The sequence below is a fragment of the Petromyzon marinus genome, chromosome 44 (assembly GCF_048934315.1).
Source record: "Petromyzon marinus isolate PM22_M1 ecotype Great Lakes invasive population chromosome 44, UKy_Petmar_22M1.pri1.0, whole genome shotgun sequence".
NCBI lineage: Eukaryota > Metazoa > Chordata > Hyperoartia > Petromyzontiformes > Petromyzontidae > Petromyzon > Petromyzon marinus.
The window spans coordinates 3093598-3109208 of NC_133710.1; the positions used below are offsets into that span (position 1 = coordinate 3093598).

General features: G+C 57.1%; 1 protein-coding gene across 3 annotated transcripts in view; it reads left to right on the plus strand.

The window, feature by feature from the left end:
- The window catches only part of CPLANE1 (ciliogenesis and planar polarity effector complex subunit 1), a 49133-nt gene that overhangs the window by 3044 nt on the left and 30478 nt on the right, over positions 1–15611 (plus strand). For 2 of the 3 annotated variants that reach the window (XM_076073935.1, XM_076073934.1), the window contains exons 4-26: positions 228–353; positions 1116–1351; positions 1999–2105; positions 2711–2867; positions 3850–3953; positions 4485–4667; positions 5103–5224; positions 5349–5470; positions 5661–5828; positions 6345–6616; positions 6922–7659; positions 8580–8782; positions 9379–9459; positions 9624–9764; positions 9939–10079; positions 10370–10655; positions 10992–11146; positions 11582–11841; positions 12902–13063; positions 13355–13484; positions 14213–14322; positions 15088–15255; positions 15487–15595. In XM_076073935.1, the coding sequence (XP_075930050.1) occupies positions 228–353; positions 1116–1351; positions 1999–2105; positions 2711–2867; positions 3850–3953; positions 4485–4667; positions 5103–5224; positions 5349–5470; positions 5661–5828; positions 6345–6616; positions 6922–7659; positions 8580–8782; positions 9379–9459; positions 9624–9764; positions 9939–10079; positions 10370–10655; positions 10992–11146; positions 11582–11841; positions 12902–13063; positions 13355–13484; positions 14213–14322; positions 15088–15255; positions 15487–15595 (4281 nt within the window). The remainder of the gene's footprint in view (positions 1–227; positions 354–1115; positions 1352–1998; positions 2106–2710; positions 2868–3849; positions 3954–4484; positions 4668–5102; positions 5225–5348; positions 5471–5660; positions 5829–6344; positions 6617–6921; positions 7660–8579; positions 8783–9378; positions 9460–9623; positions 9765–9938; positions 10080–10369; positions 10656–10991; positions 11147–11581; positions 11842–12901; positions 13064–13354; positions 13485–14212; positions 14323–15087; positions 15256–15486; positions 15596–15611) is intronic. The other variant, XM_076073936.1, reaches the window with a different exon arrangement.

Genomic DNA, 15611 nt, shown 5'->3' on the forward strand with positions numbered 1-15611 from the left:
CATTGGGTGCCCAATTTATTTGGCACCTCTGATTTCATGGCTGCTGGATTAAGCGAATGCCAGATCTTGGGGTGCCAGATGGTATGGGTGGTGGATTTCACGGGTGCCAGATTTCATTGCTACCGGATTTTGCTGGTACCGGTTTTCGTGGGTACCAGATTCTTGCTGGCACCGGCTGATGCTGTGGTTTGTATTCTCTGTCCGTGTGTGCGTGTGTGCGAGCGTAGGCGCGTGGCTCGCCGGCGTGCTGGTGAGCGGGGAGTTGTTCCTGTGGCACAAGGACACGGACTCACTGAAGACGGCACCCGCCCACCCGGCCGTGCTGGCGCTCACGAGCAGTGCGGGCGAACAAGGTGCCGCGCCTGGCACACCACTCACCGAGAAGTGTAACGCGGTTATCTCTGCCCTGATTTCTGTTTGGCTGCCTTTGCTGGTACATGGTGGTTTTTTGCTGTTATTTCTATATGCTTCAAGGCTGTACTTGGGTGTACGTTATTGCTCTTTTTTGGTGTCCCGGGTCACTCATGCAAACGGGACTCATCCTGGTCTCCCGAGTTGTCGACACCTGGATAAACTAAATACACTTGAAGCTTGAAGTGAATGCCAAAGGGACAGGATGGCTGGGTTAGTGTTAGCAGTTGTACAGGACCAAGAAACGTAGCCATGGCAGTACCGATGAGTCCTAGTGCAGTCTGAATGCTCATCTGAATTCTCGCGCAACCCACTTGCTGTACTGTCATTTCCCGGCCACCTCGTCTAATATATTAAGTGTTGTTGGCTTGAGTTGCGAGGTGGCCAGGAGATTATAGTAAGATGGATTCTTGAACCTTTGCAAATGTTTGCCTGGGGGTCCTGCAATCGCCACACGCCTCATAGTTACATGTGACTTGATGTTACCCATCTGCTCTGCTGAGGATTAGGATTTAGATTTGTAGAGCATTACGATTAATTAATTACAAAATCGCCGACAAGGAGGCTACTGAACCGATTGGGAGTTGCATCCGATTAGAAGGTGAGGAAATCTCACACAACGAGGATAAGGCATTGCAATTAAAACAACACCGTTCGCTAAATACGAACAGACCGCAAGCGTTTGAATTTCCTTTTGCTCCCAGGCTCGACCGCCCGTCTGTGGGTGCTCCCCTCGGACGAGGGCCGGCGCGTGCTGCTTGGGGGGTCCCCGGACGGGCCCCTGCTGTGGGAGCTGCGCGGGGTGGAGGGCCCCCCGCACGCCGTGCCGGGCTCACTCCTGCTTGGCCACTGGGCTCAGCTGCCTCCGCCTAGCGACGTGCCGCTGCCCGGCGCCGCCGACAAGGAGGCCGCGGCGCACGCGGTGTTCTTCACAGATCCGGTGAGCGCCGGCGCTAGAGTTAGAGAGCGTTGGGAGGCCTTCATCCAGCAGCAGGTTGACATAAGGGCTCTCTCCCTGTGCTATTGGCCTCATGAGTCGGAAACATCTGGAATTCTCGCAGAGCAGTCCTACTCTTTGTGTTGGAGAAGAGTCCACGAAAGTGAAATATCACAGAACTGCCTTTGAGATCCCTGGACGTCGCTTATCTGGAGCGCTGAGCTGAACAATTAAAATTCTGCACGTGTGGAAAAAGACAGAGCACAATGCACAGCTCAGCTGCTAACGATTAGGCTGACCGCAGCATTAGTTCCTGCACGCACGTGCGTGTGCGATTGAGGGCTCAGAGAATGGGTTGCTGCCACTCGTGCTCACGAGCACAGCTCGGCTTCTTGCACAGCGGAGCAGAGGTCAGGTGCTGGCCACAGTAATTGGTCTTATTAGCTTGTTTGCCAGTTAATTAGTCCGTTAATTACATGGGGCATGCCTGACCTCAGCCTTCTGTCAGAGTTCTTTATATCAACATCACTTGCTACTTTTCTATTCCGACTTTGTTTTTTAGGAAAACCGAGTCACAAATGTTGCTTTGAGTGTGTGAATGTGTACTGCCTCCTCCACGATGTCGCCCCTCCGGTCCCCGTCGCGTGCAGGAGCTGGGCGATTGCTGCCTCTGCTCGTTTGTGTTCAGCGCCGGCGAGAGTCTCATCATGTCGAGCCTCCTCCTCCGCTGGCTCGACGGCTCGGACGCGCTCTTCAGGTGAGCCGCGAGCCTCCTCCCTCGCTCTGCCGCCAACCTCACAGCCCGCTGCGGGGCTCCCACGCTACCGCTCACCACGCGGCTTGCGTGGGTGAGTGAAAGATGAGTGGTGTATATGGGTGAGTGAAGGGATGTGTGTTGTGTGTGGGTGAGTGAAGGGTGAGTGGTGTGTGTGGGTGAGCGAAGGATGAACGGTGTGTGTGGGTAAGCGAAGAATGAGAGGTGTATGTGGGTGAGCGAAGGAATGTGCGTTGTGTGTGGGTGAGTGAAGGGTGAGCGGTGTGTGCGGGTGAGTGAAGGGTGAGCGGTGTGTGCGGATGAGTGAAGGGTGAGCGGTGTGTGTGGGTGAGTGAAGGGTGAGCGGTGTGTGTGGATGAGTGAAGGGTGAGCGGTGTGTGCGGGTGAGTGAAGGGTGAGCGGTGTGTGCGGATGAGTGAAGGGTGAGCGGTGTGTGTGGGTGAGTGAAGGGTGAGCGGTGTGTGCGGGTGAGTGAAGGGTGAGCGGTGTGTGCGGGTGAGTGAAGGGTGAGCGGTGTGTGTGGGTGAGCGAAGGACGAGTTGTTTACTACAGAGCATGACCGCCGCCTCTGTCCATGCCTTCCCCAGCGTGGCGCCATTCAGTGCCACGTGGCACGGGTTTGCCTGCGCACTGGGCTCCCTCTCCCCCGCGTGCGAGGCCGTGAAGTCGCGCGGTGCGTACGTGGCGCGTCTCTCCAGCGAGGGGCACGTGCTCGCCATCGCCGTCAACCAGAGGCACCCCCAGGTGAACACCGGGCCGCCCGTCATCCTTCTGCGTCATCCTCCACTTTGCCGCCATCGTCGGCAGTGATCTGTCCACTGCTGGATCTTGCACTCAGCTACAATATTTGTATAGATGCGCACGTTTGTGTAGTTCTGTGCTTGAAAGCATGTGTGTATGTGTATAAGCTGAACCATTCCTCGGCCTTGCCTCGGTCAACTCAGCCTCAAATGAGTACCTTGTACGGTGTGCAAACATCACCACCCAGGAGACAAAGGTGGCCGAACGTGGTGCTGGCCACCCACCCCCTTATGTGTCGTGCCGGCCTTCATAGTTGCTCGCTGACAGCACTTGCCCCAACAGTCTGTCAAGGCTATATGGGGGATCTTTGTCTTTGTATAAGGTGCACCTAGCATGGCACAAGTGCCGTGGTAACGTCACTGGTTGTCTTGTTGTATACGTATGTGTGTGTATGTCTGTGCATGTGCTTGAGTGTGAGTGCCTCATGTCTTCTATTAACATTTGCCCTCTCAATCCCTTAAGTACCATGTACTTTGCTAATCAGATCAAGGGTTCGTGAAATGGGCTCTAATATCTCATTCAAAGCCCTTAAGTTAGCTCACTGCCGTGTTGCAGATCACTTCACTTGCAACTGCATTTAACTCGTATATCCTTGCCTATTTACATTTTATACGAAAGTCTCCCAATATCCGTTTCATGTTACGTAACATAATTGTAATTGTATTATGATCAGTCAATACAAATCTATCCTGGCCAACTTGCGCTCAAGGGAATATTTGATTTAACATCGATCTACGTTTGTACAATATTTTTGTTCCATTTGTTCCAATTTCTATTTGCTTGATTTGCTGTACTGGCATAGTTTTTTTTTTTTCATTTTGATGACCCCAGGTCACTCATTCTTGCAAATGAGACTCTGTCCCGGCCTCCTGTGGCCTCACCCGCTTGAACAAAATCAACGTAAATCCTCGTCCCTGCCACGCAGGCCACCCAGGTGCTGTTCACGTCTGCGACGGGCGGCGTCTCGGTGTCCTCCCACCTGCAGGGCTGCGGCTTCCGCGGCCCCACCCTGCTGCCCAAGTTCATCAGGTGCGGTGCTGCCCGCCTGCCCACCCGCCCGCCCGCCCGCCCGCCCGACTACCGGTGCCGTCACCGCCCACGTGCCATCCCGTGCCGCGGACGACGGCGCGCCCTGAGCCGCCGAGAAGCCAGCTCGCCCCCGCGTCCGCCGCTGACTTCACCGTGGAACTGAAATACGGCCGGGAGGGTCGACACGGAGGGCGGGCGGGCGGACACTCGGAGCGTTGGATCGGGAGGGGTTGATCCGGCTCTGAAGGTTGACATCGGAGAGCGGGGGTCGGGGCAGGGTCAAAGAGAGTGGGTTGACATAGGAACGATTGACACAGTGAAGGTGGACACATCACAAGTTGAGGGTCAACCGTATGATGCTGTGAGGATCGACCGTGAGAGTCAGTGAAGGTGGACACACAGAAGGCTGACTGCGGGCGCCCGCTGGTTGTGCTAGGTGGGCGATGCGAGCTGTTAACTCCTGACCGCGTCGCCCATCGGCGCGTCGCCCCTTCCCCGTGTCATGCCTCCCCGTGCCGCCCCTCGCCTCAGGTCGTACTGGGTGAGCGACGCGAGCTGGCTGAGCGGGGACGCGCTGCTCGCGTGCATGCTCAAGCGCGGCGCTCTGCTGCTCGTGTCTCGCCTCGGGGAGCCCCTCTCGCTCTCCACGCACGGCTGCTCAGTGGAGTTCGGTCCGGCCCTCTTCATCCCTCTCCACCCCCTCGTCACGTACAGGTGAGGTCTTCGTCGTCATCAGCCGTGATCCAAACATCGCCATTTATAAAGAGCCTGTGATGCAGCACTCCTTACCAACGCAGGGCTGTTCGATGGATAACTGAGGCCTACCACTGCAAAGGGGATATTTTCAACCTGGAAATGCTGTGTTTCTGGCTTTATTCCACGAAGTCACTTCCGTCACTTCAAGAACCTCTCTATGTAGTCTGTGGATTTCAATGTAAGCCACTGGGTTTCTCTGTAGTCTATGGTTCAGACTGAGACCATCCTCTTGCCACACTCGAGAACCCGGTTCAATGATGGGCAGCTGAACCCTGGATATGAACCCAGGATATGAACCCAGGATCTCAGTAGATCTCAGTGGTGCCGGCTCAGCATCCCTGACACCTGGACCACTCCACTCTCTCCTTCCCCTCTCCTCTCCGCGCGTGAAAGTGCAAGTGGTAGTGCCGACGCGACGGCGTCGCACGGCTCGGCCGCCTCCGAGGCGGACGCCCTGCGCCAGCGGTTCTCCGTGAGCGCGCACCCCCGGCTGCCCTTCCTGCTTGCGTCCGATGGTACGGGCGCCGTCTCACTCGGCTCTCCCGCACGCACTCTCCTGCCTCGCCCCGCTCATCTCGGGGTACGTGGTGACGGCGATGCGTTTGGGCGGTGAGTGGTGAGCTTTGTGGTGTGCCGCAGGGTACGTGGTGACGGTGATGCGTTTGGGCGGTGAACTGGCGTCGGCGAGGCTGGTGCAGGCTGCGCTGGAGGACGTCCACCGCACGCTCGAGGACGTCCGCATCGGCCTGGCGGCATCGCGGGTGCGGCGGCGCGGAGCTTCCGCACCGCTCTTCACCCTCACCGGGCACACTGCAGTGACATTCACCAGGCTCACCGCAGTCGCGCTCACCAGATAGACACACTCACCAGATGAGCACACTCACTCTAGAGTAGGCTTTCATCCAGCAGCAGATGGATCGTGGCTAACGGTGACGACGATGCCCCTGACAGCTTCCTGGCGAGGCGGTGCTGCTACGGAGCCTCTCGGTGCTGGGCGCGCCGCCCCCCGATGAGACGGTGACGGCGGACGCCGCGGCGGCGCCGCCGCCACTACCGCCGCCCCCCTTTCTGCAGCAAGACCCCGACGAGTGGCCCTATAGGGGCCACCGAGCTCTGCAGGTGAGCAGCCCCCCGCCACCAAACTACGACCACGACTCTCGTGACCCGCTTCGCTAGCTCAGCGCCCTCTCCGTTTTGAATCGGTCGTTTCTCTCAATAATAATTATGATCATTGGTTATTATAAAGTACAAAGCCAGAGCGATTTCCTGCTGCTCAAACAGACACTGAGGCATTGGTGCTCATCTCCCGTATACAGCCCTTAGCCAGCAGTGTAAATTACACGTTCATATGGCGGGGACAAGCATATCGATAGGACAACCACTGTTGATTTCCCCACAAAGTGGTACCGATATTGTCGATCATGGATGGATGATGGGCTTCGAGGGCGTTTTTAGGGGGTTTCCCACCTTCAGGAGGCAGGATGTAGGGGCAACCGCTATTTCTCAAGGGGCCCTATTGTATTAGTGAACCACAAAGGAAGTAGTCAATTACGATTCCAAGTTTTCGCGCCTCAATAAACTATTATCCACTTCGTCGCCCCGGCTCTCCTTTTAACACTGTCCGCCGGTCGCTAGGGCGACGACCTCTACGACGACCTTTCGGACGAAGAGGAAGGGGGGGCGGGGGATGCGGGAGGAGGGGGGGGCCCCGACCCCCACCCGTACGTGCGCATGGAGCACGGCCGCGTGGAGTTTGCGGGGATGCACGAGGAATCCCGGACCGCCGAGGGGGAGATGGAATTGACGGCGGCGGGCGGCACCATCACGGGCGGCGCGGATCTCTCGGCCCGGCTCTCGTTCGCTCAGCGCCGGCTGCTCGTCGCGTGGCACCTGCTGCTCACCCTCAGGTGAGGGGGGGGCGCTTCCTCCGGGCAGTTAGCGATTAGCAGACACGTTGGTGTTATTTAGTTTTGGCTCTTGATCAATGAAGTGTGTACGTGTGGGTTTGTGCGGTAGCGCCGTGGTTAGCGTACTGTGCTTCAATTCCAGGGACGGCTCCCTTTCATCAGGCCGCACTCACCAGCGTGGCAATTAAGCCAGCTCCTGTCTAGCATACCGATCCCTGTAAATTATCAAAATTATATATATTTTCTTAAGCATACATGTAAACAAAATCTCCCGCATGTCTTTGTCTCTGCACCTTGCTGTCCAGGGATGTCGACTTCTGGGACACCTGGATGACCTTCACCGTAAAGTGCGTGGCTCGCCTGTCGGTGCTGCTGCAGTTCTCCGATCGGCCCCGCGGCAGCGCCGGCCCCGCCGGCAGAGCCGCGTCACGCTCCATGCGCCGCGACCCCTGGCCCTTCGCGGTGCTGCAGCTCTTCCGGCGCTGCGCACTGGTGCTCTGTTGGCCCGGCGAGCCCCTCCCCCTGTCTCTCCACTGCAGTCACCGCCGGCGCCGGCACCGCCGGGCCCTTCCGTACGGCGCTCGGCTGAGCCTGGAGGTGGCAGCGGCGCTGCTGGGCGGGCGCGCCGACACCGGCGACACTCGCTCGCGCCTGCGGTCGCTGCTCGCCGCTCTTTCCTTGCTGTCCTTCGCCGAGGCGTGGCTCGACCGCGCGTGCGGGCTGGTGCTGGCACCGGCGCCAGATCCGCCGGTCCACCCGCCGCTTCCCGAACCGTGCCTTGCGCCACCGGTAGAGCCTCCCGGTGAGGACGATGAAGTGCCAGCGGAGGTGGCGATGGAAGAAGCGATGGCAGATTCCGTACGAGAGGGGCTTGGCACTGGTGCGGAGCTCTACGCGTTGTGCCATGCACCGGCAGCAGCAGACCGGCGGGTGGCGCCGACTTTTTCCAGGCGGGTCACGGTGGTGGGGCCGGAGTGGCTCAGGTCCGTCCTGCACCTCCCCGCACGCAGCGCCGGCAGAGAGAGTAGCCGGCCGGCACACAGGTGCGTAACGGGAATATCCGGTTACCACTCGCTGAGCGACGTGGCGGCTGTATTTCCGCGTGTCTCCGTGTCTGCGTGTCTCCGTGTCTGCGTGTCTCTGTGTCTGCGTGTCTCTGTGTCTGCGTATCTTCTACTGCTTCTGAAGTTGCTTCACTCGAGTCTTTGACCACATAAGGAAACATATAAATAATATTCACGAGACATAAACAACTCTATTTCTCTCGACAGGGGCGGTAGCTGTGACGCAGTGGTTGAGCCACTGCCCTATGAATCCCGTGCCTTGAATTCCAGTCCTGGCCACGGCTAATATCAGTGGTGGAGAGTGATGTCCAGATCAGTCCTGTACATTCCTCCCCACCTTTCACCCTTCCACACTTCCTTTACCCACCCAGTTCTTACATGGTTAAACAATTTGCACTGAACACGTTGGCTTTTTGCGGCCATCATTATGATTCATATTTGATTCCTTGGTTAGGCCACGGATGTGATCTGGCCAAATTTATGTCGTTCAAACCATCCACCACCTGACAGCCAAACGAATTAAATTGTCACATCTACCAGCATCGAACACGGTAATTATTCTTAATAATTATCAATGCTTATCATTGCAGCTCACTCATAGGTAAGTTGAACAATATATCTCACTACCGCATTAATTTCCCGATTTTAATTCTTCCCAGGGCTGCCCGTAAGAAAATCACCGATACAGGCAGGCTCAGGGTGTAAATGTTTGTATTCAAATATTTTACGCGGACATTCCCTTCAGAGGTATTAACATCTCGTTTGCAATTGCGACAGGTGCGCGCATCTCTGCCGGAGCCGGCAACAAATTCTCGTGTACCGTCTCCATTGACGTGTTCCTGACAGTAGGTTCCCGTTGAGTTCATCGCAGGGGCTTCGCTGTCTCTGTGCGCGTCCAGGCTCGTCACCTGCTGGAGGCTGCTGTACAGACACGTTTTGCAGTTCCAGCAGCAGCTGCAGTGGCGGCACGGTGCTGATGACTGTGACGACGGGGCAGCTCAGGAGCGGCTGGTGGCCTCGCGTATCGCTGCGGCAGTGCAGGCACACCTGCAGTGCGTGGACGGGAGCTTTCCACGGCAGAAACCGTTGCTTGACATCGCCGGTGCGTCTACTGTGCCGGGCCGGCGATGCCATCGGAAGCAGTGATGGCATCGTCATTATCATGACCATCAGCACCACCGATAGTACAGCATGGTCACAACTTTCCACCATCACTGCCATCTTGCTCATCGGTAGCGGCACCATCACCACTGCCATCATTATCAGCAGTGGCATCGCCACCATTGTTACCACCACGCCCGTCTTAATATGTATCAATATAATTCGCAACAATTTCCACCACTAAACCCACCACCATCATCATCAGCAGCATTATCACTATTACTACCATTACTTGTACCACCTCCACCAACTTGATAGTTTTTTAATCTCGATTGAAATCTCATTTCTTGAGAACTGCTTTTTGTGTTTCGTTTGTTGTCCTTCCCCCGCACCTCCGATTAGCACGGTTGGCTACGTACGGTGTGTGTTACCCAGTCGGGAGCGGTATTGTTGTGGCGAGTGCACTGCGTAATGCAATGAAACCCAGCATGTCTGTGTTAGCCGTGTTGGTGTGTGTGTGTGCCACCTGTGTTTGAGTTACCTGTGTTAGCTCTTGGGGGCGGGGGTGGGTGGGGCATCTGTGTGTTTGGCGCGCAGGAGAGGAACTATACCTGAGCGGCTCATACCACGAGGCAGTGCACACCTGGCGGAGGGCGGTTCTGGAAGAGACCGACTCAGGTACGGAACCGGAGCCGCGGCCGTCGGGCCTGCGGCTTGGCGATCGTAAGCACCGTTTTGCGGGATCGGTGACGGCCGATGTGCACCAAACTGTCACCGCCACGGCGAGTCGCATCACGGTGAGTGGCATCGCGGTGTAAACGGTGGCGATGGTTTTGCGGCAGGGGGGAGGCGTGGCGCTCACCTGCAGACGCGGCACTGCCTGTCGCTGCTCTACGCTCACCTGCGCGCGCTCCACCTGCTCCCCGCACTCTGCCTGTGCGACCGCATGGCCGCACGCCTCCTGCACCCGCACACCGACACAGGTGACTCACACACATCCGAGACACATACAAAGATAAAGATCTCCTGTGTAGCTTTAAGAGCCTGTTGTGTGTAAGTGCTGTTAGCGAGCACTATTATGGTCGGTGCGGTGCACGATGAAGGCGGTGTGGTCCGCGTCGCTAACCGCCGCCTCGTGCTGCTCGCCTCGCCCGCAGCGCCGGGGATTTGTGAGCGGGCGGCGCTGGCTGTGGTTCGCTCCATGGGCCGGTTCATGGCGGCATACTTCACCAATCGTGCACTCTACGTGTTCCCCCCGCACAGCGTGCAGACGCTGCCACCGCTGCACACGACGGCAGGTACGGGGCTGCGGCAAACACCCTGTCCGTCGCTCTTCACAATTCAGAGCAATCATGCGTAATGCACGTAGCGCAGTGGGAACCGAGCGGAGTGGTAACGCTGCTGATGCTGATGCTGAAAATGGCTGTGATTTTGACGATGGTGAGACTATGATAAGCATGATGATGATAACAATGTGAGTCGGTTCCAGTGCGAGATTGCGTGTGCTGATGCTACTGGTGATTCTGCTGCTCATGATGCTGCTGATGTTGCTGCTGCTGCTGCTGACGGTCGCTTGTACCGCCGGCAGCTCCTTCCCCGCGGTGGCGCTTGCTGCCGGTGAGCCGTGCCGGCGTGAGCGCGAGCGCCCGGGCCCAGCGCGTGTCGTCGGCCTGGAGCCCCGAGTACGCGCTGGAGCTGCTGCTCGTGGCGGGGCTCCACACGGAGGCCGTGTGGCTTGCGCGCACGCTCGGTGACTGGAAGACGGCGGTGGCCGTCGGCCTGGCGTACCGCTCGCACGACCACCACCACCACCACCACAGCCGCCACCTCCACCGCCGCCACAACGGCAGTCTAGCTGGCGCTGATCCCGCGGGGTGAGTTGAGTTCGGGTTGCGCAAGTCTCTCCTCGTGCGTTAGATTTTTTTTGTTCGTTTGGCTGTTGGCATTGTGGTGACCGAGGTCACTTACTCTTGAAAATGAGACAGAATCAACTTGAAACCCGAAACTCAGTTCGATGAATAGTGGCGGATTTTTTTAATGCTTTTTCAACTAATGTTGAAATCATGAATGCATGAACTCTGCCCATCCATCCGTCTGTGTCTGTCACAAGTGGAGGGGGTGGGGAAAGATAACGCTCGTAAAGATGATCCAAACACGTTTTGGAGATGGCCTTTCCAATGAGGCCCCTTGTCGTGCATTTGCTCTCTTAGGCCACCGTGGGCATCGCTGCAACTCCCCGACGACCTCCGCCCCGCGAGGATTTTGCAGGAGAAGCTGCAGGCGCTGCTGCAGACGCCTTTAACGGCGCCGCAGATGGACCCGGACGGAGCCCGGGCGGCCGATGGAACAGCCGGCACCGCGTCCGGTAAGCGCCGCATCGGCGGCGGTGGTTTCTGTCCGCGGGGCTGGTGGTCGAAATTGGAAAGTCTGCGCCACCACGCCCCCGGTGATGATGTCGAGCAGGAAGGCAGTAGCAGCCACGCAATGAGCCAGTGCCGACACTATATATTAATAGGTCAATTAATAAGTGTTCACGTGGGAGGAAACCTGACCACCTGGAGAAAACCCACACATGTGAGAGGTGCATGTGACTCTCTAGGTATTGGTAGATGTCTCCGTACACGTGACAGTACATGTGACGGTACAGGCATTGGTAGGTGTTACTGTACATGTGACGGTACGCGGAATGGTAGACGTGACGGTACACGTGACGGTACACGTAATGGTAGCTATGACTGTACGTGTGCCACTGGCGGTTGGGGGGCGGCGCCGTGAACCTTTACACACCCACCGCTCGCAGACTCCGCCGCTGGCGCTGCCGCCGGCGCTGCCGACGAGGAGGGAGAGGACGATGCCCCGGACGCTCTGCTGGCCGCGCTGCGCGAGATGCTGCACGCGGCCGCCATGGCCGGGGTGGACGCGCTGGGTCCCGCGCTCGCCGGCGCCGTGGAGGCGGCCCGGGAGCGCGCCGGGGGAGGCTGCCTGGCCGGGCTGGTGCCGCCGGGCCTCTACCTGCCGGCGCCGCCGCTGTACTGCCCGCAGCTCGGCGTCGAGCTCCAGGTGCTTGCGCTCGGTCCGGGACCGTGTTGGCAGCGGGTGCACACAGGCACGGAGAACAGATGCTCAGCATCTGTGCAAAAGGGCCATCGCTCAAAACGATGCCTGTTATTTGCTATTATATTTATTTATTTATTTCCCCACATAGCTAATGTAATATTTGTTATTTTACCTATCTGTCATTTTATATATCGACCATTTTATTTTATTTATTACGTTTTTCATTCGCCACATTTATTTATCATTTTATTTATTCACTGTTTTATTTCTAATTCCATTTATTTAGTATTTTATTTCTTATTTTCCCCCGCTATCATTCTATTTATTTATTATATTGTTTTCATGTTATTTATTTATTATCCAGTCTATTTATCATTATATTTATCTGCTATTTTATTTATGTTATTTATTTAGCATTTTATCTATCTTTTATTTTGTCTGTCTATTATTTTATTAATATTAGTTTTGTTTATTATTTTATTTTCCTTTTAATGTCACAATGTTATTGACGAGCATGCCGACCGTTATTGTCCACTCCACCGTATTTTGATTCAGCCGCACATTCCACTATCCGGCCACACGCTCTGCTGAAAACTCTTGAGATGCACCGATCGCGCCCTACTGAGTGTAACCGTACTCCAGGCTCTGACCCTGGGATGACCTCTGGCACCCAGGCTCCAGAGTTCGCTGCTCCTAGAGGTCAGGAACTGACAGTCGATGGAGACTTCTAAGTCCCGGCTGGTGGCCCCACTGGTTGTTTAACGCAGCGGCCTCCTCTCTGTCTCTAGTTCTCTGTCTTTTCACCTTGGTCTCTCTCTGGCTACTTCTCACTCATTCCTTCATCCTTTGTGTGCATGGTGCTCTGAGATCCATTGTTTAAGGGGGCCTTATAAATCTCCAAACTATTGCTATTCGGTATTTATTTTTCTGGAAGTGGCGATGTACAAGCGGGAGAGTTAAAACAAAAACAAAAAACGTTCTTGTTGCACCGGTGTCCGGCGTTCCGACCCCGGGGGTCACGGTGGTCACACGGAGGGCTAACGTGCGGTGCGGTGACGCGCAGGAGGGTGAGGACGCGGCGCTGGCGCAGGAGAAGCGCTCCCGGCACGGCGCGTCGAGCGCGCTGCAGCGGGCGCTGGCACTGCTGCGCGCGTCCCGCTGCTCCCTCCCCGCCGCGCAGTGGTACATCCGCCGCCTGCAGAGAGTGCGGCGCACCGTGGGCAAGGTTCGCTGCTGCCTGAGAGAGAGAGAGAGTGTGTGTGTGCGCGCTGCGGTCTGGGTGGGGCGCAGTGCCCGAGAGAGGGTGGTGCGGTGCGGGCTGTTTGCGGTGCACGAGTGAAAGCGAGAGGGCGAGCGGTGCGATGTGGACAAGGTGTGGTGCACTATGATTGCTATGCCTGCACCGGCAGCGGCAGTAGCGGCGTTATCGTCTTCATCAGTAACATCAGCAGCAGCGGCGGCGGCGCCATCGTCGTCGTCGTCATCTCGTTTATTGCCGTGCGTTCTCCCCTGATAGATCCGTGCCAAGGAGGGGCGGCCGCCCCCCAAGCCGCTGCCCCCCTCCCTGCTGGTGTACACGAGGATGCGGGGCGTTGCGCTCGAGCGAGCGGGGGCCGAGGGGCAGGGCACGACGGCGCGCGTTCTTGGTAACGGTTCTCGCAGTCACCGACAATTTGATTCGTCGGGGGTCGCGGTTCGGGATCGTGATTTTGGGGTCACGATTTTGGGGTCACGATTTCTGCGGCCATTTTTCTGGATGTGATTCGATAGATTCTCGCGATTCCGAATCACGATTCGATTCGCAAAGAGATCCGCAGTTTCTCTGCGGATCTCTTTGTGAATCGAATTGTGCGTGTAAGGATGTATTATAGTGGCATTGTCAAGTCAAGTTCATTTGTTTAACCAGGTGAGAACTCTAGAGATAAGGATGATAAGCAGCAACATAAAAACAAGCACAACAACGAAGCAAATAGAAATTGGAGCAAAACCAATTGCATCACAGTCGTGTGAATCTATAAAATCTGTAAAGGCATCTTTTTTTAAATGGGATGTTGGACTTTAACCCGGCCATGTGGCTCAGTGGTAGAGTGAGCGGCTCACAATCGGAAGGTTCCGAGTTCAGATCCTGGCTGGGGGTCGATGAAACGAGTACCATGTTGTGGGGAAGTCAAAAGTTGCTGGCCTATGGATGGATTTGTCCCGCCATAGGAATGTAGAATTTCCACCACTGGCTCTGCAGGGCTGTGAACAGAAGATGAACGCTCATGCCTTAATGCTCATTTGAGCAGGGAATCACTTGGACGTTGACTTTCACCTGAGCCGGATTCCCTCCGTATCCCCGGCCCTGTGTGCGTGTGTGCGTCACGTGACCCAGGTTGCTTCCGTGAGCTCTGTGCCCTCTGCTTCCTGCTGCACATGCGCGACCGCCTCTCCGAGTGCTGCCGCAAGTACCAGGCGGCGCGCGACAGCCTGCACACCGTGCAGGTAACACCACCAGCACGACCACCACCACGCGGGCCGGTGACCTCCTCCCACACAGCACCACCAGCCGCACGGTGCCATCGAGGTGTGGGGAGAGAGGCTCGTGGGATTGACCATCCTGTCGACCGTTCGTTCTCAAGTCAGAGAGGTCGTGTCACGTCGATTGCCCGCTCGCTCCACTACTGGCGGAAAGGGCCTCCACGAGACTGGAGCCTTAAACAGCTGCCCTCTATGCGGTATTTGGCCTCGTCTTCAACGCCGGCCAGACGTGGTGGGCTTTACCCACTTATTTTCCCACCACACGTTGGCTGACTGGTGCTGAACCCATGTATACTGCTAGGTGGACAAGAGGCATCAGGGGGCGTTTGAGAAAACTCGCTCCCATTGCCTAGACTGCCACACGTCGGGAGGTGGAATCGAACCGGCGACCGCTGGATTGCAAGTCCAGCGTGCTGACCGTTACAGCACGGCATGTAGCATCCCGTTATTACAAAGTGAAAAGAGTCGGACGCAACAGTGAAATCATTATAACGTCCGTATGGTGTGATAACTACTCCCATGAATGGCCCAGCAATCCCAGCTGAGCCACCGCGAGTTCTGTAAAGACGCATGTGAATTCCTGAATTCTCCCGCCTAACCTTGAACTTTAATTAATAGGCGTGTTACAATTCCCGCACGGCGGTTAGTTTGACGAATTGTCGACATCGGGGGGGGTTGCGAGCGCGGCCAGCGCCGGCTCACCTCTCGCCGGTTTTGCCGCCCGCTCAGCAGGAGCGCGGCTCGGTGTTCGCGTTCGACGGCGCGGTGACGGCGCAGTGCGAGGCGGCGCTGGCGTGGGCGTGCCGCCTGCTGCCCTTCGCACGCTTCCTGCACGCCGAGGAGCTGCTGCAGGACCTCGTGCTGAGCCTCGTCGCAGAGCTGCCCCCCACACGACAGGTCCGGCACGGAGGCGGGGGTGGTGGGGGGAGATGGTGTGGAAGGGGAGGGGTGGTTCCGAGGGAGGGGAGCGAGGGGAAGGGTGAGAGGGGAGCGGTTGGACGGGAGGAGCTGTGACGGAGAGGCAGGACACTTGCCAGTGCATTTATCTATGGTGCTGTTCGACAATAGTACGGTGCTGTTCAACTGTAGTGCTCGCGTTTGTTGCCGCTGGCGCTGCGATGGTGCCAGATGGCGGAGATTCTGGCGCAGGCGTTCCCGGACGCGGAGGTGGTGCGCGTGCCACTGCAGGACAAACACCGCTCGCTGCTCAAGCGCCTGCGCTACGTCAACGTGCAAGGTACGGGGCGTGCAGC